Genomic DNA, 23,046 nt, shown 5'->3' on the forward strand with positions numbered 1-23,046 from the left:
AGGATGTTAAAGTTCTCACTTCAAAAACTATGAGGAGGAAGACTGCAAATCAGGGAAGCAACAGAGCAGGAATTTTTGCATCATATTTTCAGCCTGCCCTTCCTGAAGAAAGTAGACTTAGTTCCCCAAGTAAACTCTGAGCTAATCAGTAACTCTTCACTCAGGGCCGAGAGAACTCAGCTATTTAGTGGTTATGCTCGATAGCTGTGAAGCAGAAACATGCTATTTCTCCACAGAGATCAGCTACTCACACTTCAAATCTCTTACTCTGGAACAAATCTCCAATGAGATTTGTATCAACATGCGACTTGAGTCCTTCAATTGTGACTCTGAACAAAAATGATGATTGGTCTTTCTCTTTCTGAAGAACTCCTTGAAAATTGCTTTTCTTCTCTTAAGCACCCTTTGTCTAAACAGAAAGTCTTCCCTGAGTTATGCTGTGCAGATCTGAGCATGAACTTGGGCAGGTGCTTCCTGTATTCACCCTCCTCTGAATAACCCACCAAGTTCTCACTGAAAGACAAATCTTTTTTTAGAAGCTGATTTTTCTCTCCACAATAGGTGCAGTATGACTGAAGCAGCTTTGCTGTTTTCTCCTTACAAAGGAAGATGTCATGACCCTTTCCAGTCTTCTCACCAGTTAGGCTGCTGCACCACCTCATTGCTTTCACTGTCACACCAGGACTGCTTCCACCGCTACACCCTCCCAGTAAGGGCAGCTTCCAATGGATCACCCACAGAAACTCTGCGCACCTGAATTACTCCTTTCAGGGGAGCTCCTGGCCCTTTCCATTTTACATGTAGAGAGGCTTTGGCTCAATCCTATTAATCTTTGCCATTTGTCTGGCAGTGGATATGGTGGGGAATCATTAATGCTTTTATACTATGTATTGACATGTGAATGTTAGTTGCTGTTGAAAGCATTTTTAAAGTAGGACCACATTCTGCTTAATGCAAAAATCAGAATATATGTGCTACATCCCTGAAATATCTAATTCTGGCTAAACACAGGCTAGGACTCATACATTAATAGCAATGAACAGTGAGTTTCATTCACATTTGACAAAAATCTTTGGGCTGAAATACCACACTCACGATCAATGGCAGCTCTTTGACTTGGAAAGGAATACAGATAAATGACATTTAAATACCTCTGGTGACATCATACCTAAAATAGCTGAAGTATTGCAATGTGCTAACCCCACAACCTTTTTTCATTGTGTCTGCTGAAATCTGAGAATTATTGATGAAGTTTCATTTAGTATTCTTTTCTGAATGCAGAACATGAAGGATTAGTACTGTAGACAAGAAGCCTTGTGCACAGACTAATCAAAACCTCTTAAGGTCATTAAAGTGGCTGATTTCCTACTGCCTACAGTGGATAGTGGAATCTTGATTTGCACAGCAAGTCCTGAAAGCTTCTCCAGCAACATAATTTACAGCCTATCTAAACAACAACATAATTTGCCACTCCTCCAAAATAAAGCCCCACAAGGTGCTGGAAGATCCACTTTTTCAATTGTGCTGAACACATTAAAGATAAAATGCCCATAGCCAATATTAGGTGCCCTGAATAATCATTATACAAGTTCACAGGGAAAGAAAATAAATTAAGATCTAATGTGCTGAAAATGTGAGTCAGTACAAAACACAGAGAGAACCACAGACAGAACTAATAACACTTGGGGCAGTCACTCCATGAGAGCCATTACAGTTTAACTCATATGAGAAGGGAAGACTAGACAGACTGCAATTCTTTAATAAATGCTTATTTCATTATCAACCTTGCTGAAAACAAAATACTCTATGAAATTAACACCCAAATTGCATAAAGCAATCTGCTTGAAGATTGATTGTCTGCTAATTTTCTCAAGCAATTTGTATCTCAGTGGTAAGGTAGACAGCTTAGATGATAGCACAGACATCCCTGAGGTCATTTCTGCTCTGCTTGTCTCTTAACACCTCAGGAACACCTTGGGATGAACAGCAAATCCCTGTAAATCAACAGCCTCCTCTGCCTCCCTGTTTGACTTAAGGAATTTTTTTTTCCTTTCATCCCTGACTACAACACTTGCCTCCTGCCTCTTTCCAGCTGACTCTGTCTGAAAGCTAAATAAAAGAAATAATATGATATTTGCCCTGAATAATCAGATTTACCATCATTTGGAAAGGAGTCCTGCCGTGGTGGATCTCTCATCAGAACCTTAGTCTCCCACTTTTCCCCACAGTCTTGGACAAATAGGATAGCTGAAAGAATGCAGAGAGACCAGCAAGCTCAGTAACAACAAGCTACTGTGCCATTCTGTCGTGATCACTGGGTCCTGCATGTGATGGTAATGGTAAACAAAGCACATCATCAACACTGGTACACCCTTCAGAACATCCTGTGGGCTACTTTGTAAAGCACTACAAACAAGCATTAAGGTGTAGAGGCTGGCATTTGTGGAGATTTTAGGAGCAGCAAAAAAAGCACAAGATGAAATGGAAAGAATAGAGGGAATAATAATTTGGGAGAGTATTATTTTTTTCCTCCAGACACAGTGCTCAGACACAGAAAAAGCAAGCTAGAATAGAGAGCACAGCCAGGTTAGGGCTAGGGAAACCAACCTTCTTTACCCCACTCTCTGACTCCACACAAATACTACTGGGCACAGAGGTAGAAGTGGGACACAAAATTAAATCAGAGTCCAAGGGAGCACCTTGCCTAACCTCTCTCTCTCCTTGCATATGCAGATACATATACACACACAGATGGTACGTATCTCCAACCTGGACACAGACTATGCATACATTCCTTGCATTTTTGGCTCAGCTTCAAACTTACCTTATTTACTTAAAAATCTGCAGTTTATAGTCTACTTAGCAGCAGAATGATATGGACAATCTAGTCCAGCCCCTAACCTGACAAGCCCTTTCAGTGTTTTATTCACAGTAAAAACAGTGAAGAAATATGGCCTAATCAAGAAGGAAAACTGCATCTGACTTCTGTTATCAATTTGCCATTTCCACCCCTCTAATTAAAACTACTTCACTAATGTCGTCATGTGTCAAACAAAGGTTGGGAACAAAGGGCAGAAAACAAAGGAAATTGTGAATTGCTTAGTTAGGACCATGCTAATAACTAAAGAAAAACTGACATATTTTAAAATGGACGGTTCACTTCTAAATTAGTTCTCTACAACAGTGGTAAGATCACTTGAAAATAAGCCAAAATATATTTACCTTAAAAGTCTGTATTAGGGGCAAAAAAAAGAAACAGCATATATGTGTGGGAATGACACAGTTTCTCATTTTCTGCATGTCTTCTTTATGATAAAATGTCTTCATACATGATGCACTTATTTAAAACATACTCACATAACAGCAACTGATTTGAAACAACCAATGGAATTACAATTTCTGTGTAAAACTTATGGCTACAATGAATATAATATCACTTTATCATCACTGAATTAAACAAGTTCAATTTGTAACTACTCATGCATTGTACTGAGCTGCTCCACCATCAGATACTTTAAGTAAAACATCACATAGTACATAATTTATCTTTTTTTGACCAATAATGCAATATTGAGAGTATTCTTGTATTCTAGGGAAGAAAAAAAATGAAAAAATCAGTAGATCGTACAGCACAAAACCAAAAATTACTCTATTTTTAATTAATAAAATGAAACACAGCTCTTGCTGGTCCTTTGGGTAAGAGAGTGATGCCACACATACTACAGACATACAACAACACAGTTTCAATAGATCCTTACCAAAAACCCCCTATAATTACTACTTTATCCTTTGCACTCATTACAAAAATTAAACTGAATTTGTTGAGATTTTGAGATTGTTTTAGGAAACACCAAGATACAAGGCTAAAGAACTATTCACTAAACAACAGTTTCAGACCTATTTTTAAGGCAAACTAGATTTTTGTTAATATATGTAATTAACTACACTGAATTTAGTATTTCATGTTCCATGGTGGATATTAAACTATAGTGTTCACATTTCATATGCTGCTTTTAACAGAAAAAACAAAACAATCAAACACCAAGAAGACCGTAAAGGAAGAAACGATTCTGGATTTGAAGCAAAACTCAAGACTTTCAGACAGACAAACAAGGGCCATTTTACTTGCTAATAATCCTATAACAGTGCTTTCTGTAATAAAATGGGGTGGGGGAACCAGTAAGAGTAAAAAACAAAGCTGTTAAGTTAAACAAACAAACAACCCCCACAAAACAAAGAAAACCACACAAAAAATACCCGAAGCAGAAACAAGCATCAAAGTGTTGCACAATACACTTCATCACGTACAAAAGTATCAAAGGGAAAAAGCATTTCCACAAAACAATGGAAAGGAATGCCACAACACACCACCTGTGTCACCCACAGCACTGTAGAGCATCTCAATTCAACCGAGTGTCACATACTTTGGATTGACCACTATCCAGAGCCTCCAAGCACACTCTTCACATCTAGCTCATAGAGAAGAGATGCTAATGCTCAACAGAAATATGGCTCCTAAACCCCTGGGGAAGGGAGTTTTGCTGGTGCATTATATTGCTGCTCTCTTAATACACCTTACCATTTCAGCTGGGTGCCAACATGTCCTGCAGAGATTTTATGGGTTACTGCACTGAAAGCCTGAATTTCATTTTCCTCTCCATCTGCTCATTAGCTATCTGTATTCAGTGCTCCAGGTATTGCCTTACTAGCTGACTCAGCTTCCCTGGATGTCTTAAGGGTTTAGCAAATCTAAAGGCGGCTGATCAGAAGGATTAATAGGATTCCCCTACATGGAGCAGCACTCAATGTTTCCAGGAAGTGCACAGAAAAAAATCTCAAATGTGAGAACAGTTAAACATCTGGTCATATTGCCCAGAGAAATGTTAGCATGTCTTTTCCTAGAAATATTTAAGATGCAATTTCCTAGGACTCTGACTAACCAACTCTGAGCCCTGCTTTGAGTAAGAGGTTGGTCCAGACCATCTCTTCAGGTTCTTCCAAAACAAACTGTTCCTCAGCTGCGAGCATCTAAGCCAATCTCCTCCAAATGCCAGGTTTTTTGGGTTAACTCCAGTTCTACATCTAGTTCCACATGCAGAGACATCTACTCATGCTTGGAAGTACTCTGCAGTCTCACAGAGGTGATGTGAAATAAACACTGCTGCGTTTCATTCAGCAGTATTCTGCCCTCCCCTAGCTACAGTGTTTATGATGGAGTTTATGATGGATGCAACGGGAAGATCGGGATCCAAATGTTTCAAGGTGAAAGGTTTTACTTTTAAGTATCAAATATTGCCTGGAGGCTGAACAGGAAGATTTTATAGGCAAACAGTCTCATCTAACATGACAAAACTCAGATTTATGATTGACATTCAAAGCTCTCACTCAACAGAAAAAAAACCCACAATGATGACAGTTGGAATACATAAGAAGAAGGCACTTTCCAAAAAAGAGGACTGTATTATTTAGTGATTGTCATTATACAAAGCTGAAGAGAACATTTTTTTTACTACAGAGACCAGAAAATTTTATCAAAAACAAAAATCCTAGTATAGCTGTAAGAAAGCCATATTTATATTGATGGTGGAGAACACAATACTATGAAATCAAATTTTACATTCAGCTTACTCCCTTAAAAATCCCACACAAATTTCATCATTTTCATGAAAATAAAGCTGCACACAAATGTTCTTATTCCCTTCAAAAGGGATTTGGATGTCATTAAGATTTATCTTCATGTCTTGTTTGATCCTCTCAAATTAAGAGAGCAGACAACATCAAGAGAGAAGAAAAAATAAGACAGAATTTTTAGTTGTAGCAGACTTCCTTGAAAATGCAAATTTCAACACAGAAAGGCATATTAGGAATTAATTTATCTTTCTTGCTACGTGAAAGCATGTTATCCAGTATGGTGGTTTCACTGCTTTCCCAATATGTGTATCATTTTACTCTGACATGAAGTAATAGATTAAAAATATCCCTCAATAATAGATGTTTTCATAAGAATAAAAAGAAAGTAATCCTTTAAAGTGCTAATAGAGAGGAAAAAAAAACATTACCAAAAAATAAAGTTTTGTTCATCTAATTGGTCTGTATACTGAAAAAGCAATTCCTAACTACATTATGAAAGTCAGTGTGCAATGTAGTTTTTCTTAGTAACTTTTAGGTTAAATTTTGATCACCATGGTGAGTCACTAAGTATTTTATTATATGGACACATGCCCCAGAATAATTTCTCACTAAAAACTTCCATGACCTCTTGACCAGTAAGAATAAATGCCATTTTTATTTTAGAAACACTGGTTATGTGCTTTCAGCAAGTAATTTAAATGCATTTGATTTTCTAATGTGTTAATACAAAAATGGTGCAAAAAGCCCCACTGTGTAATATGAGTCATTACTTTCCTGTAATAAACACTCCAATAAAACCAGACACAAGTAACCATAGAAACAGGTGCGTGTATTCCAGTGCCATGGTCTCTAACCTTCCCTGGCCCACAGGCAGTAACACCCAACCAGCAGCATGCTGCAGGCAACTTCAAATTTCTTTTCCTCATAATAATCAGTTTTAATTTCTTTAATTTCCTGTGACTGGAAACAGCATCAGAGCATTTTACGAGCAACACAATCCCAGTAGCCTGGGAACAGATGTCCTTACAATGGCCGTAGACACTTAGGAAAGCAGCAACAAACACAGCAAAAAGGTGAGACAGAAGAATCAACTTTGTAGACTCCCATTTTCAAATAATGGATATAAATACTTTTTATATCAAATAATACATGAAACTAACAATCACAGCTCCAACACCAAAATATTCCAGTACTGAGAATAGCAGAATAGCCAACACAGAATAGCCTAGGACCTGCATGACACATCTAAGTTTCCAACAACATTATACACATATATATGCATTTTAATATATATATGTTTGTAAAATAATTTGTCACAAGGATAAGTAGTTTTGATCTTATAACTGCAGGCATAGGGTAAAACAGAAACTCAAATCTTATGACAAATGGTCTTTTTTATGTTTGCTCTGTGAGCTTTTTACAACCACAAGTAAATAGGGCTTTTTCTACATTTTCCCCTTCACTCTGTTTAGTCAAAGCATCCCAAAATTTTCTTATCCTTGTCACTGATTTCACTGGTTATGTCAGTGCCCTCAAAGTCAAGGTTCTCACTTTTTTTGTGACTTGCACATCCCTAGACTGAGCTTTCAGAAGAGATTTCACAAGCACATCAGAGCATGCTATTGCTGGATGACAGGAGCCATACATTCTGTTTTACTATCCAACCTTTGAAAAGAACACAACTTCCTGATCCTTAACTAATTTATAAACTATGGGTATACAGCACTTCTAAAGTCATGGAATAAAATTAATTCATTTAGTAAGAATTAAGTTCAAAATTTCAATCTTCTATTTTCAGTCTGTAATGGAATAGAAACACCCTTGATGAAGTTACCAAAAGCTGGTAAGCCAGTTGACAGTGTTTCACCAAAATTCTATTAATATTTCCAACAATTATCAGAAAGATTAAACTAATTTTGTCATTTCTCCATTCTTGTTTGATGAAAATGGCATGTTAATATTAAAACTACTGAAAAGAACACAAAACAGAAACTTGTAATAAAGTGCAGTAAACATCAGTTCTGCAATTGATAACTCAAGACAAACTTATTAATTAGGATGATTATGGAAGAAATTGATTTAAGCATAAATGAGTTAATGCCATAAGTGTTAAAAAAGAATTTAGCATCACATTGTATGCATACTTTCTGTAGTCACCACCTGTCCACTGACAATAAACATATGAGTTAGAGAAATTGTTGACTCTGAGATATCTACAGGTGAGGTGTTAGCCTGTGTACTTTAAGCTTCCCTTTCTATCAATGGAAAAACAGACCAGATAAATTATCCTTTAAAAGAGCCTACTTCAGACACAAACTAATTAGACACAACTAATTGTAGACCACTGCAGTCCCTCAAATTAGTGCTGATGAATATTATTTTTCTTTTCCTATTTTAAGTCCAAAAAGTTTTTGCAAGCTCCATCCTCAATTCTCTCCTCTAAAGCAGACAGACAGCAACTACAGCAACCAAAGAACCTAAGAGAAAAATGATCAGGAGATAAGGAAAATGTTCTTTCTGATCAGGACAAATGCTGCCTGGAAACATCCAACATGCTGGAAGCCACTCATTTCAGTTAACTAAGTACTTTGCTGTCTTTAGTACTAGACAGAAGCAAGCAAAACTGCTCCCATCTATTTGTGACTGTTTTGGTAGCAGATGAATCTTTGTTTTAGTTGCTGCCTGAATTCACCAAGAATGTGGAAAACTAATGATGCAACCATTCACTTCTTGCAGGAACTCCTTGCAGGAGTTCTGAAGTCAGTGAAGAGCATACAGTGCTACTGAAATAAGACTGACAAATCCATTCACAACTACTTCAGTTAGTACAAAAGCTTTGCTGTAAATGTAATTGATTTAACAATGGGGAAAATGTTAAGGACCATTACTTATGACTTTTTGCAACCTCTTTGTTAGCTGATGTGTCACAACTAAACAGTTAAAAAGAAAAGAAAAAGATATTCCTATTAAATTTAGTGCAATGCTTGTGTTGTATAAAAAACATTCTCATTTTCAGTATTAACTGTCAAAGAGGCTTTTTTAACAGACAGAAGGAATTTCTTTTTTCCCCCCAGTATAACTCTTAATGGAGGTGTAGGATAAACCATGCTTCGTTTTCACAACATTTTAGTGTAGGTTCTCTTACATCATCATGACAGTGATTAGGAGTCGCAAGGAAGATGCAGTCTAATGAAGAAAATTCCAAATACTCTAGCAGAGTCTATGGAATGAAATTGTATCCACTCATCTTTCATTCCCTAAAGGCTGAATTATCATCTGAGATAACTTTTACTTGGTTCCTTTTTGTTACAGTTTTTTTGGCATATTTTCCTCTTTGGTTATTTTATTATATATAATGCCACCAGTGCATTATATATATCTATAAGGATACTAGCAATTTACCTGGAATATTTCTGTTTTCCCATACACAAACTGAAAGCAAACACTTTTAATAAAGGTAACAGATACTTTAAAGTAAAGTATTCTTACCTTGGTCATACTCATGTGAGATGACCTTCAGAAGGTGCATTACTAGAAAGCATACAGCAATTTTTTCATTACACTGATTCAAAGAAATAAAGACCTGCTGTCAGGTTAGGAACCCCTCTTTCTTTGAGAAGACTGATGCTCATCTAATAACACATCTGTTTTAGGCTTAAGAGTTATCCTTCATTTCTTCAATTCCACCCCAGCTCCTTTTTCAAGGAGGGGATAATTTTGGAAACTTTCCTTGAATCAGAGAACAGACTTGTGTCAAGCACACAGTCATGCTCTTAAGTGACATATGAGTGGGCACATCAATGTGAGCTTTGATTCTGAGGGACCATAAGACTTGTCAGTTAAGTTCCAGGTTGATTCATGAACTATTTTGACAGACCCAAAGAGTAGTTCCTTCATGGTGCTTTCAAAAGCCTGCCAATCCATCAGTAAGTTATGCAGTAGATATAAACTGCATGTAATTTGCAAAACACTTTAAATTTTATTGATGATAAAGTGAAGGAGATTAATCTGCTTTCATTTGACAGACAATACTTCCTTAATGCAACTGATGCTTGCAAAGCACTTTCTGACAAGGAGCATGAAACATGACAGGAATCAGAACCAAAGAGTCAGTGAACCCTGTTTACATTCTAGGAACTAAAGAGCATGAGAACAAATCAAGGATCAATTGAAGGAAGTGGAATTCTGAACTGAAAAGATCATGAAAATACCGATGTCAAATTGAATTCAGTAAGCTTTAACTATGCACTATTACATTTCTTATTATATCTACTATCCCAAGCCATCATTCTTCAATAAAGAATGCTTTTTAATTTCATGTAGAAGATTATTGTCTAGAATGCAAGCATAAGAGTATGTCCTGACTTGCTCTAATTCTGTCTCTGTCTCATATAAAACTTCACAAACCACGGCAAATTCTTACTGCTTGTACATATACACAACATTAGGCAGACCATCCTAGAATGCTGTTTAAAATAATATTTCAATCAGTAAGAAACTACAGCCTGAATTAAATTTTTCAGATACAAGTTTCAAAGTAAAGAGAGTTGTATTAATAGCATTAGTTCACTTGGTCATGACGTGTGACAAAAGCTGCATGGGCAGCCCAAAGTTTGGACAGATTTTACTAGCACAGCAACAATAACCCAGAACGAATCATGAGTAATAAAAGACACAATACCACTGCAACATTTCACTTCAACTTTCCTCCTGGAATAACAAAACTCTTGGATGGAGCCATTGGTTTCTTTTGTTACTTAGTTTACACAGGGAAAAGGGAAACATTTTACAGATAAAAGTCTAGCAGCTCAGAAACTACTTTTCTTTTCTGAAACACCCGAGAAACCAAAGAAAGTGTATTTTTTATTTGTCCTCAGAAGGTGTTAATTAGACATTTTCAAAATGTTCCTAGCTCAGCTATATTTACATTGTTATTAACTAGGACTTAAGTGGATGATGCCTAACTTCTCTATAAATTAGGTTTCTTCCTGGACCATAATTTTGCATTAATCATGGTTCAAAGGTTTTTTTAGCATTTAAATTCCTAAAGCATTTACAGAAATACTGATTCATGGTAAAGTTCAGTAGAAACATATGGCAATGCATTTATTGATACTACACTCACTAAAAGACTTGAATGCATTTAAATTAGGACATTGCAGTAACAAATTGCCTTATATAAAGATGTTTCATATGCAAACATCTTTAATAAATTCTAATAGGTTTCTAAACAGTGCCTTATTTACTTAATTTGCCACTATCTTTGGCAGTCCATGGATCAATGTGGTTTTGGCAAAATTATAATATTTAACTAATATTTTCCCTAGAAACAATAATCCAAAGAATAAGTCAAATACTTCACTAAAAAGGACTACTCACTGAACATTATTGAAAGAAAAATGGAACATTTTGATTAAGCTTTACCAGAAATATTTTTTGCACAAGGTTAGTCAAGCATTAGTGTAGGTTGTTTGAAGACCTTGTGGAATCTTCATCCTTGGAGGAGTCTTGAGATTCATCTGGACAACCCAGGCCACAGGCAACGTTATCTAACTGGATTGCTTTGGGCAGCAGGTCAGACCAGATGACCCCTGGAGGTCCCTTACATCTGAGTTATTTTACCCCCAAATGGCACCAGAGAAGGCACTTAATTTCAGTGTAATTATATTCACTATGAATGCTACAAGACATTAAGTTTTAAGCAAATCCTCAATTATTAAAATAACATTAAATGCAGCCATTTTCTACTTAAACTATCCTTGCATAACAGTGGTTATATCTAATATATTTTACTGTATTTTTATCTAATAAACGAAGAGCAAAATGTCAGCACACAAAATAAATAATCTGTGTAGTTATCTATAAATTTATAGCATGAATTGAGGCAATGGTATCAACTGCAGACAGCTATTAATTCTGTGTGCCCAGACTCATCAGACATGCTTCAAAGACAAGCTCCTCATAAGACAATCAAAGACAAGTTCATCCTAAGCAGGAGCAGCTGAAGACTCTAGGTCTGCCCAGTTCAGCGAACACAAGGCTGAGGTATAACCCTGTTGCTCTCTACAGCTTCCTGATGAGGGCAAGTGGAGAATGAGGGGCTGACTTCCCTGGTACCTTGTGACAGGATGAGTGGGAATGGTTCAAAGCTGTGTCACAGAAGGTTCAAACTGGTAATTAGGAATCATTTTATAAAGAGGGTGGTTAAACACTGGAACAGACTTCCTAGAGAAATGGTTGATGCTCAAACCCTGTGTTTAAGAGGCATTTGGACAATGCACTTAGTGAAATACTTTAAGTTTTGGTCAGCCCTGATTTGGTTCGGCAGTTGGACTAGGTTATGATTGTAGTTCCCTTCCAGTGGTCCCTTCAAACCTATTCTATTCTATTCTATTCTATTCTATTCTATTCTATTCTATTCTATTCTATTCTATTCTATTCTATTCTATTCATCACAGATTAGGCTGAGTTAGAAGGCAACCAGAAGGTCATTGAGTCCAATTCCCAGCCCTGTACAGGACAGCTCCCAGTCACACCGTGTGCCTGAGCACATTGTCCACACTCCTTTTAAACTCTGTCAGGCTGGTGCTGGTGACCACTTCCCTGGGGAGCCTGTTCCAGTGCCCAAACACCTGTGATAATATCCAACCTAAGACACCCCTGACACAACTTCAGGCCATTCCCTCGGGTCCTGTCACTGGTCACCAGAGAGAAGAGATCACTGTCTGCCTCTCCTCTCCCTCATGAAGAAGTTGTAGACCACAATGAGGTCTCCCTTCAGTCCCATCTTCTCCAGGCTAAACAGACCCAGTTCCCTCAGCCACTCCTCATAAGTCTTCCCCTCAAGGCCCTTCACCATCTTTGTTGACCTCCTTTGGACACTCTCTGATAGTTTAATATCTTTCTTATATTGTGGCACTCAAAACTGTTGACTCATATTAAGCTTTCCGTAGACCAGGACCCCCAGGTCCCTTTCCATGGCACTGTTTTCCAGCATCTCATTCCCCACTGTGTACCATACACCCAGGGCTGCACCATCTCAGATGCAGAACCCTGCACTTTCCCTTGGTGAACTTCACAGTGGTTGTGATTGCCCAGTCCCCTGCTTTGTCAAGGTCTCTCTGCAGGGCCTCCCTGCCCTCAAGGGAGATGACAGTTCCTCCCAGTTTTGTAGTGTCTGTGAACCTCCTCAGTATCCCTTCCAGTCCTGTGTCCAAGTCAATAATGAAGATGATGAAGAGCACAGGGCTGAGGATGGAGCCCTGGGGAACCTCACTAGTCACAGGTCACCTGTCCGATGTCATCCCATTCACTTTAACCCTTTGTGCCTGACTCATGAGCCAGATTGCTCACCCATCGCATGATCTGTTTGTCCAGTTGTGTGCTGGACATGTTTTCCAGAAGGATTGTGCGAGAGACAGCATTGAAATCTTTACTGAAATCCAGAAAGATTACATCCACTGGCTTCCCTTGATCAGCTAGGTGGGTTACCTTCTCAAAAAACGAAATCATATTTGATAAGCAGGACGTTCCCCTCATGAAGCTGTGCTAGCATTGTCTTCCAGGTGTTTTTTAATACCTCCCAGAATAATCTTCTCCATAACTTTACCAGTCAGTCAGGTGAGCCTGAAAGGCCTGTAGTTTCTGGGATGCTCCTTCTTGCCCTTGCTGAAAATCAGGACAACGTTCACCAGCTTCCAGTCAGCTGGGACATCTCCAGATTCCCAAGAGCACTGAAAAATCACCGTGAGAGGTTTTGTGTGACATCAGTTGCTCTTTGAGGATTCTTTGATATATCCCACCAGGCTCCATAGATTTGTAGGGATCCAGCTGGAGCAGCTGATCCTGAACATTTTCAGGGACAACTTGGAGCTAATAATTCTCACAGCCATGGTCCTCCAGTTCAGATGCTGAGATGCCCTTGGTCCATCATCCGTGTTGAAAACAGAGGCAAAGAATGTGCTAAATACCTCTGCCTTGTCCACGTCCCTGTTTCTGAGGTGACCATTCTCATCCTGTTAAGGGCTAATGTTATTCTTACACTTCCTATTGCCATTAATATATTTGAAAAAAACTATTTTTATTGTCCTCCACATTTCTGGCAAGTTTAACTCCAGCTGATCTTTGACCCATGAATTTTCTCCCTACAGTGACAAGCAGCATCTTCCTGTCTTCCCATGTCACCTGACCTTGTTTCCACTGGTCATACATCATTTTTTTCTGCCTTATTTCCAAGAGAAGACTTTGTTCAGCCAAGCTGGCCTTCTGCCTTGTCTGCTTGACTTCTGACATTTGGGAATTGCCTGGTTCTGTGTCATCGGGAGACAATGTTTAATAAGTGACCAGAACTGATGGACCCCAGCATCTGTAAAAACATTTTCTCAGGGGATCTCACTAATTCCCTGAACAGCCTGAAGTCTGCTCTTCTCATGTCCAGAGCTGAGGTTTGGCTGTCATTTTTCCTCCCATCAACAGAGATTTTAAACTCTTGCCAAGACAGCTGCCGATCTCCACTTGACTCATGAGATCAATTCTGTTGACAAGAAGTAGATCAAGGAGGGCATCCTTCCTGAGTCACCTCCCTTAGGACCTATTCCATAAAAGTTGTCATCCATTTTTTTTAAGAATCTTCTAGCCCAAGTTGTACCCACATTATGATGCTCCCAGGTAATTTCTGGCAAATTGAAGTCCCCCATAAGAACAACGGCACTGCTTAATATTCTTTCCTCACAAATTTAAACAACCCAGTAAAGACAATAGGCTATGCAGTGGCCTATCTTTCATATCCCCTAGGTGCTGACTGTGAGTGAATTCGCATACTCAAAAGCTCAGAAAACAAGCCTTGTACAAAAAGTTGGCCACACCTCCCTCCCTCTCTGCATTAATAGCTACATTTCCTTTTCTCTGCAAAGGCTCTCTACTCTGTAATAGTAACTTTTTATTCCCACATTGTTCAAATGTTCACGATGGTCACTAATCCCCCATGTCTACATCCACTACTTCTCTGTCCACATCTTCACTTTCTTCATGGATATCTGAACAAGAGAGCTCGGGTAGAAGCCAGAAACAGCACTTCACAAAGAATTACTCTGGCTTTACACAACCCATGAAGATTTCCTCAGAATAATCTTATTTCAGTAACTTTCTAAATATTAATATTAATGCAAATTAAACTTTTACTATTAATATTCATTAAGTATGATGACACAATAGCTTAGTCTTAAATTAAAATCTTAAGTACAACAGCAGATGTCTCTGGAGTCACCAGACCTTTAAGGAGTTAAAAGCAAGGATAACATAACACACATTATCTATTATGTGCAGTAGTGCCAGAATTGCATTGTCAGCAAGGTCTGCAAATGGATTTTATACATGGAAGCCAAATTTGTATCTTTGTGCAGAAGACTAGAAACAATCAGTAACATAACAGCACAAAATAATGACTACTAAAATATTCTGCAGTTTTGCAGTCTCAAATCCACTTATACAAATTAGCCCAGCAACAATAGCAGACATATAAGAGAAGCATTTTATTTACCAATATGGACTATATCAAGGTAAAAGATTCAAAGCAAGATCACTTTCTCTACTAGCTCACAGTAAAACTCATGTTCTTTTTGAAGTAACCATACAACAACACATCCAGCCACATAAAACGAAAATCAAAATTCTAAGTTCATATATGGACCAAAAGAAAAGTTACAAAATATTCTTGCTAATGTGTCTGTAGCTTATATTTCCTTTCATTTTCTATGCTAATAAAATGAAACTATCTGTTTTCTTAATAGGAAAGCTTTATTATGAATGCTTGTGTTATATTTTGGGGAGATTAAATATGCCGTAAAGCTACATCTTTATCCATCTGTCTTTTCAGTTTATACACCATGGTGTTGCGTGCAGTTAAAAACAATCATAGCAAGAAGAGCTGGCAAGTTAAAAAACAAACATCAAATGTCATTAGTACACATTCAGATCACTGGAAGCACACTGAGTATACTGTTTAAATGCTTACCTTAACTATCCCACGGATATGCATTTTTGCTATCATCTCTGCAGTGTAAAGAAACATCAACAGAGTATCAAGAGCAAATGTCACATACTGGAGAGGCGGATAATGCTCAAAGGTTTTTGGAGTGTTCATACACACAGAAATAACACTGATGATGGCACAAATTCGTAGTAAAGAGTGTACCCACTGAAAAGAAAAGAAAAGAAAACAAAACAAAACCCAAACATGAGATATTGCAAGAGTGCTTTGGTGTTCAAAAAAACCTCAAATATTGAGCTTCCATAACTTATCCTGGCCGTCTTTCGTAAATGCACGTCTGTGTCCTTTTTACATAACTACCCCCATATAAAAGGCCTTCAACCAAAAATAAGCACTCCTAAATTAATTATACATATATAGACTTGTATATACTTTTATTAGTTAATTTCTGAGGTTGTATAATTCAGAAAACGTGAATTAAGATCAATGAAACTGAGAACTAGGATTCCATTATTTCTACTTTGTGGCACTTGCAAATCAATTTCTTTTCAAATGACAACTCATTACATTTATGGGTAAATAATAAGCAGAATTAGTTGAAGTTACAAATTGGAGAGATTAAATAAGAAGAAGAAATTCTTTTTAAATCAGTACACAAAATATTAAGCGAGAGTCACAGGATTAAAACCATCCTTCCAGTTATAAAAATAATAAATATAGGAAGAATAAATATGAAAGAGACTATGTCACAGACAGCTACTTCTTTCAAGATTCACTTTTGCTCCAATAAAGTTTTGTGGCTATAGGAGAACAGTTCATTTCTATTACTAATTAGGACTCAGACCCAATCCTCAATGAGAGTCAGAGAGGGAGTTGTAAAAAAAAAGCAGAATGTATCAATACAGAGGTTTAGGGTTGGATTTTTTTCTTTTAAATCAAAACATGATTGAAATATCTTGAAGTCAGGCAAGTATAATGAATCATGGTAAGGCTGTACCTATGGTAACAAAAAGGAAAAGATACTTGAGCAAGAAAGAAATCTTTGAACAAAAAACACCTATGGATATTTATTAAATTTATTTATTCATCGAGGGAAAAATTCTACACTCATTTACAGTGTACCTCAGACCTTCTGATATCCAAAAGACTCAAGAACAGCCACCTAATATAATACACACTGTTCACCCACTCAAATGTAATGATATCTGACCTTAATTGAATAGGTCTATCATTTGCATACTCTGAGCCCAGATTAATAATTTGGAAGCAGAAGGCATCTGATGAATGATCTCCAACATCCCTTTAACATCCACTTTGTTTTAAACCTTGCTTCAACTGAAACAATTAACATAAGTATTAAAGTGTGGCTGATAAAAAACTTTTTCTCTGCCACAGTAAAGCGTAAGTACAACAAATACTTAACAATGTAAAATTAGTCCATCACCATGACAAGAAAAAATTATTCCATGAAAACCTTGTGTATTGTGGGATGAAAAATGTAGGTGAACACCCATCATATATTTCTGCAATGACATTTTGAGTTTATTACAGTAGCCAATATAAACATTCTACTTAAATAAGTGACAAGACAAAACCCATTTATTAATTCATGCTACACAGCTTTAGATGTTAAAACAAGAGCAAAGCTGAGGGGATCTGGCATCCTTATTACAAATGAGAAGATGGTTTCCTCAAATGAATGCAATGTTAACGTGTTATTTCAGAATATTTTGCTTCCTGCATTTAAAAAGTAAAAAATGTATATACTAAGAGAAATGCAAAAATGCCTTCTCCGCAAAAGCAGAAATCATTCACAATACCGGAATCCCCAATCCATGCTCATTGCTGAATAAATAATTCAATCATAATAACTATATTTACATGCTAAAGACATTTTCTTAATACAGTACAATCTATTCATAACTCCACTCCTAATGAAATATTCCCCAGTTTCAAGCTGCCAGACATTTTTAGACCTCTCTTTTTCTCAAGGCAGGTTTTAGCTTAAATGGTACCAGAAATAAAACAACCAAAATAACAACACTTTTATATTCATAAATGTTTTAAAAGGAGAGATTTGAAAGTCAAAAGTGCTTATTGCTGGCTACCACTTGAGCAACAAAATCCTCCTTTTAACATCCTTTTCAAAAGCTTTTTTTATGAACTTCCAATTTCTACAAATATGTTAGGAACCAGAGACCTTAAAAAGGTGGCTGTTTTAAAAGAATCAATTAGATGAACAGGTTGGAAAATACTGGTTGATTATCCCATAATTTTGCAACAGCCAAAAGAAACAATTTTATTTAGTCTGATGTATTTCAAAAAATTGACTGGTACACTAGCAACTATAGTTCCAAGCTTGTTTCTGACTAATATATAATTCAGAATTTTTTGTGGAAGTCATATTTCAACAACTCAAGTTACATTTAAACTAAAATTAGTAATTACATAAAGAGATACCTACTGGTTTGTTAATCCATAGAATATCTGCATTGTCTGACAAAGATTCATCGGGACCAAAATCTGTAACTGGCTGGGCTTCCACCCTTGAACTCTGTTTCCTTTTTAGCATCCTGAAGTTAACTTCTCTTATCTATAATCATGAAATCTCCTTGGTGAGAAAAAAAAAAAAAAAGAAAATATTAATTCACTTAAGCAATTATGCATTTTGAACTGTTTTATAAATGACCTAAAGTATTTTGTTTTCATGCACACTTCTTTTGTACTTAGTGATTAATAGGATATTGATTTTATTAAATATAAATCCCTGACATGACTCTCATTAGTTTACAAAAAAATACACAAAGGTATGCAACACAAACAATTACAAGAAACTTAGCAATGATGACAGAAAATTTGTTCTAATATGCAAATAATGCTATTGCTGTGAACTTCAACACAAAGTAATCATTGGATGGATTTGACCTGGAGCCATTTAATTAAATGCTGACATTTCCATTTATTACACTAGGCTAAGATAAATCCAAACATGCCAAAGGCAAACAGGCAACATTAAGCAGCCAATAGATGTTAATATTACTTACTGAAATCAGAAGAGCTTTTTTGCTATATACTACTATTAACATGTATTTTTCTAATACTTTTTTTGATGCTAACAATTATCTATCCAACAGCCAGACAGCTGTCTGTCTGTGGGCCATGTGTCAGCACATAGAAGGACTTGAGAAAAACATGTTGTTTCCACAAGGTCGGGACATGCCTGCATGTGTGGCACTGACTGAGCCTTCTGTATGCTCAGCCATGTGAGCCACAAGTAGGGGACATGCCATGAGAGCAGTAAGGTTAGTTAGATCTTAGTATTGACTTTCCCACAAACATAGTTCATGGATCCCAGAGTCTAAGCAAATCCAAACAGATGAGGAAGATACACTCTCCTGAGAAGTAACTGTCTCCCATGAAATACAATTCTATTGTTCATGAAATACAACCCCTTAGAGATTTCTTTCTTCTTTTTTTTTTATTTTTTTTTTTCCAGCAGAGTGAGGCAGGGAAGAAAGCAAGATCTTGTAACCTTGTTCTGGACCTTTACTCTGGACCAAGGGTTTGCAGGTGACACCGCCCCGTGACAACTAAAAGTTTGTCAAAAACTAGTATAAGATAGAATCATAGAATGTTTTGAGTTCGAAGAAACCTTTAAAGATAATCTAACCCAACTCCCCTGCCATGGGCAGGCACATTTTTCACTCGATCAGGTTGCTGAAAGCCTTGTCCACTTTTTAATGATACAGCTACCACAACTTCTCTGAACAGCCTGTTTGTATGTCTCACCACTTTCATCGTAAAGAATTTCTTCCTTATTCAAACCTAAATCTTCCCTTTTCCAGTTTAACTCTGTTGCTCTCTTGGCCCGTCACTACAGGCGCTGGTAATTACAGTCCCAGTATCACAACGACAACTGTGAAATGAATGCAGGAAACACTGTCCTTGATTAGTCCAGTGGGCCAGGACTGCAGTAGTGCCCATGTGCTTGGTCTCAGCTGGCCTTTTCAATCCCATGGGCTGCTGCTTCATGTCCAAACACTATGCTTGCATCCTTGTTTGCCTCTTCTTTTTACTTGCTATGGCAAATGTAAACCCTTAATCTTATTCCAAGTCCCTCAAAGTCTACCCCTGCTCTGTTTTCTCTTTCAGATTCAGGAGATCGGTTCCTGTCTCTGTAAAACCAAGTCTAAACCACTGGTCTTTCTACAAACAACATAGTGACAGGGCTGAAGTCTTGTACTAATGTCCCCAGCTGGAGAAGCTGACATTATGCAATAACTGATTTTTTGAAAACAAACAGAAATAATATAAAGGCACAAAATAAGGGACAACTTCTAACATCTATATTAATTTCAAATGGTCATTCACAGACACCTTAGCACAACTGAAACTGGTAAACTGCCACTAAAAACATACAAATACTCTAAAATTAATGTTATGTATTAATAACCTTTCTCCAACAAAGGAAGAATGAAATAATATTCACAGAGGTTGCATGCTCTCTCCATGTTCATGCTCAAGATTCATACTCCCACTTCTGTTTTCTCCTCTTCAGAATTTTTTTTCCATTTTCTCCATTTTCTATTTATTTCCCAGTTAAATGGATTGACCTTTTTTTTCTACTTAGACCAAAGTACAACCAGAAATGCTTCAAGTCTCAGAGCTGCTGGTGTGCATTCTGAGGTTATGAAACCTTAAAATGGCTTCATTTAGCACAGTAATAAGAAGTTACTGCAATGCTTTGGGAGATGCATTTCCCAAAACCTTAGGGGGAAAATGCCTAAAATGTTTCTTACAAGTATGTTCTTTTGAGAAATTGTTACTCAAAAGTTAATCAGTGAGATAAAAAATACTAATTTTATGTTTACTATTTCTGGTAATGGCTATTACTGTGCTCTAGCTAGCTTTTAAGAAAAGATGCAGCAATAAACAGATAATTATTAAGATAAGTGCAATCAGTAATTATGAGAAAAAGTTCAGGATATGAAAAACTGATTTTTGTTTAGCCACTTACTGATTTTTTATTTATTTTTTTAATAAAATATAGTCTAAATAACAAGCTATGTCCATTTGGGTAAGAAAGCAAATAATTATCAACAGTCTATCAGAAAGTCTATGTTGTTTTTATGCTTTTCTCAGTATTGTTTATTTATATATTAGATGTGTAGGAAGATTAGCCATACCCTTCTAATAAAATTCCCACTTATCCTTTTACCCAGTGTCTCTTTGTTTGTTCAAGGAATTTTTAATTGTTCCAGGCACAGAAAATAGCATGAACTTTAGATGTTCATAATAAATGCCTATTATGGATTCGGTTCACATATTTAAGTCACAGAAATCACAGAATAGTCTGAGTTGGAATGGACCCAGGAGGACCATCAAGTCCAGCTCTTAAGTGAATAACTCATATGGATATCAAACCCACAGCCTTGGCATTACTAGCACCACACTCTAACCAACTCAGCTAAACAGCTTTGTGACTAAAGAGGTTAGAATTATTATTTTTAAAAGGCAGCCTTGAATAAACAAATCTCCATGTATATAAAAACAAATGGAGGGGGGGAAATGTTATGGAATATAAGAAACAGCTTGTTTATTCCTCTACTTGAAATGACCAGAAATCAACACAAAAAATCAGAATAAATGTGACAAACCAGTAATATTTTGTAAATAAATGGTCTTTAGCAAGATTATTCAAAATGTAGCATAGCTGCTTTCATGCTTTTATGCAACTTTTTTTGCTGTTCTCACTACTTTTAGTTTACCAGGGAACACATCTTCGATGTGCTGCAGTTTTGGACTATGCCATGTATGTAAAGAATTTTAACTCTCAGGCTACTAATCCCTTTTCCACTTGTTTCTTCAAGGAGGAACCAGCTGAAGGATGAAGAGAAGGGGAGCTGTGCATGAACTCCTTCCAGCATGTGACACGCAGCAAGCAGCGCACCAAGCTGTGCTAATGGGGAGGATGTAGTCCTCCCTAACCCTGATACAAATCCACCCCTGCAGTTCCTGCATTGATTCCGACATACGTCATTAGGTCTTTCTTTGATCGCAACCTGTCATTAGTGTGAAAGGCTTGATAAGTTCCCTAGGATGTATTTCTAGCTGCAGTGTTTTTAAGACATACTGGGTGCAGGGCAAAGACAGGCTTTAAGACAGGAAAATACCATGGAGTTTTGGGGCTGCAACCATTTCACATTTATTTGGAGTACTTTCTTTATAGTAGCAATGGAAATTCACATTGCAGGTGTCAAGCTTTTCAGGGAGCAATATAGTGTCTTTTAAATTTCTCCTCTATTTTTTGAGACAAAAGGCAAATTAAAAGTAGTAAAACTAAACAGAAGATTGCACTGAGCCCCTTCAGATCCATTAGCGTAGCCTTGTTCTCTTCCTTTCTATCTCTGAACTTGCAAGCATGTTCTGCAACCTCTACACTTTCTAAACCACCCCCACCCACTAAATTTGCAGCTTCTGCTGAAACTGAAATATGCCAGGACAAGGGTTGGAATGAACCTAAGACCCACTGTACACTTCAGAAAAAAAAAAAAGAGTCAGAAGAAGGTATAACCCGGTTTGCAATATTCCCACTGAGTACAAGAAACTCCTTCTGATGCAAATATGCAGTTCCTAAAAAATCAAAAGACAAATTTTAAAAAGTAGCTGATCCTCCATGACATCAAAAGCTGAGAAATCTGAGTCTTGTTTATAAAGCAAGCTCACTGTATACAGCATAATCTACTCAAAAGATCTCTATCACAAAGTCAGGGAAATATGCTTATAATGGCTCTAGCTGACAAAGAAGATGGCTGAAAAATTACTTCACTAAACATAAACAGGAAAACAAAGCAGATATTCCTACCTACAACTTATGGAGAGAGAGTTCAAAAATCAGACATATCCTTGGAATCAGCAATATCTGGCTTCCAACATACTTTTTTCTCACTGCCTATTGACTTTGTCAACTGAGTTCACGTGAACACTGCCGGAAGGTCCTCCCAAGGCCGGTCACCTACAAGCACTCTCCTCAATTCCCTCATCTTTGAAAATGTCAAGTCCACTTCCAACTTCTCCCACAGCAGGGACACAGAAAGTGGCACACAAACTTCAACACAATAATTACAAATGTGAGAGCTAAAATGGGTGACAGGAAGATGATGTGAACACCCATTCACATAGCATGATGACAAAACCCCATTTCCGTACTATACATTTTAAAAGCCCCAAAGTACAGGTGATCTTAAAGAAATTTGATTGCCCTTAACTTCAGCATGCATTACACGATCATAGGAAAAGTACAAGTTCCCATTCTTTCATCAGTAACCTTCTCCTTTCCTTCTTTGCAAATTGACACCGTTTCTCTACTGCATGCTCCCTGCACCCACAGGTTCTTCCATCCCTGATTTTGGGTATGGGTACAGTTA

The 23,046-nt window shown here is 37.1% G+C and overlaps 1 protein-coding gene across 2 annotated transcripts in view; it reads right to left on the reverse strand.

Moving 5' to 3' along the window:
* The window catches only part of NALCN (sodium leak channel, non-selective), a 215,651-nt gene extending 197,239 nt beyond the window's left edge, over positions 1-18,412 (reverse strand). For both annotated transcript variants that reach the window (XM_062514911.1, XM_062514910.1), the window contains exons 1-2: positions 18,084-18,412; positions 15,644-15,826 (exon numbers count right to left, since the gene is read on the reverse strand). In XM_062514911.1, the coding sequence (XP_062370895.1) occupies positions 15,644-15,826; positions 18,084-18,191 (291 nt within the window). In that variant the 5' untranslated portion in view covers positions 18,192-18,412. The remainder of the gene's footprint in view (positions 1-15,643; positions 15,827-18,083) is intronic.
* Positions 18,413-23,046: the final 4,634 nt, after the last annotated feature.

This window comes from Cinclus cinclus, chromosome 2, assembly GCF_963662255.1.
Source record: "Cinclus cinclus chromosome 2, bCinCin1.1, whole genome shotgun sequence".
Taxonomy (NCBI): Eukaryota; Metazoa; Chordata; class Aves; order Passeriformes; family Cinclidae; genus Cinclus; species Cinclus cinclus.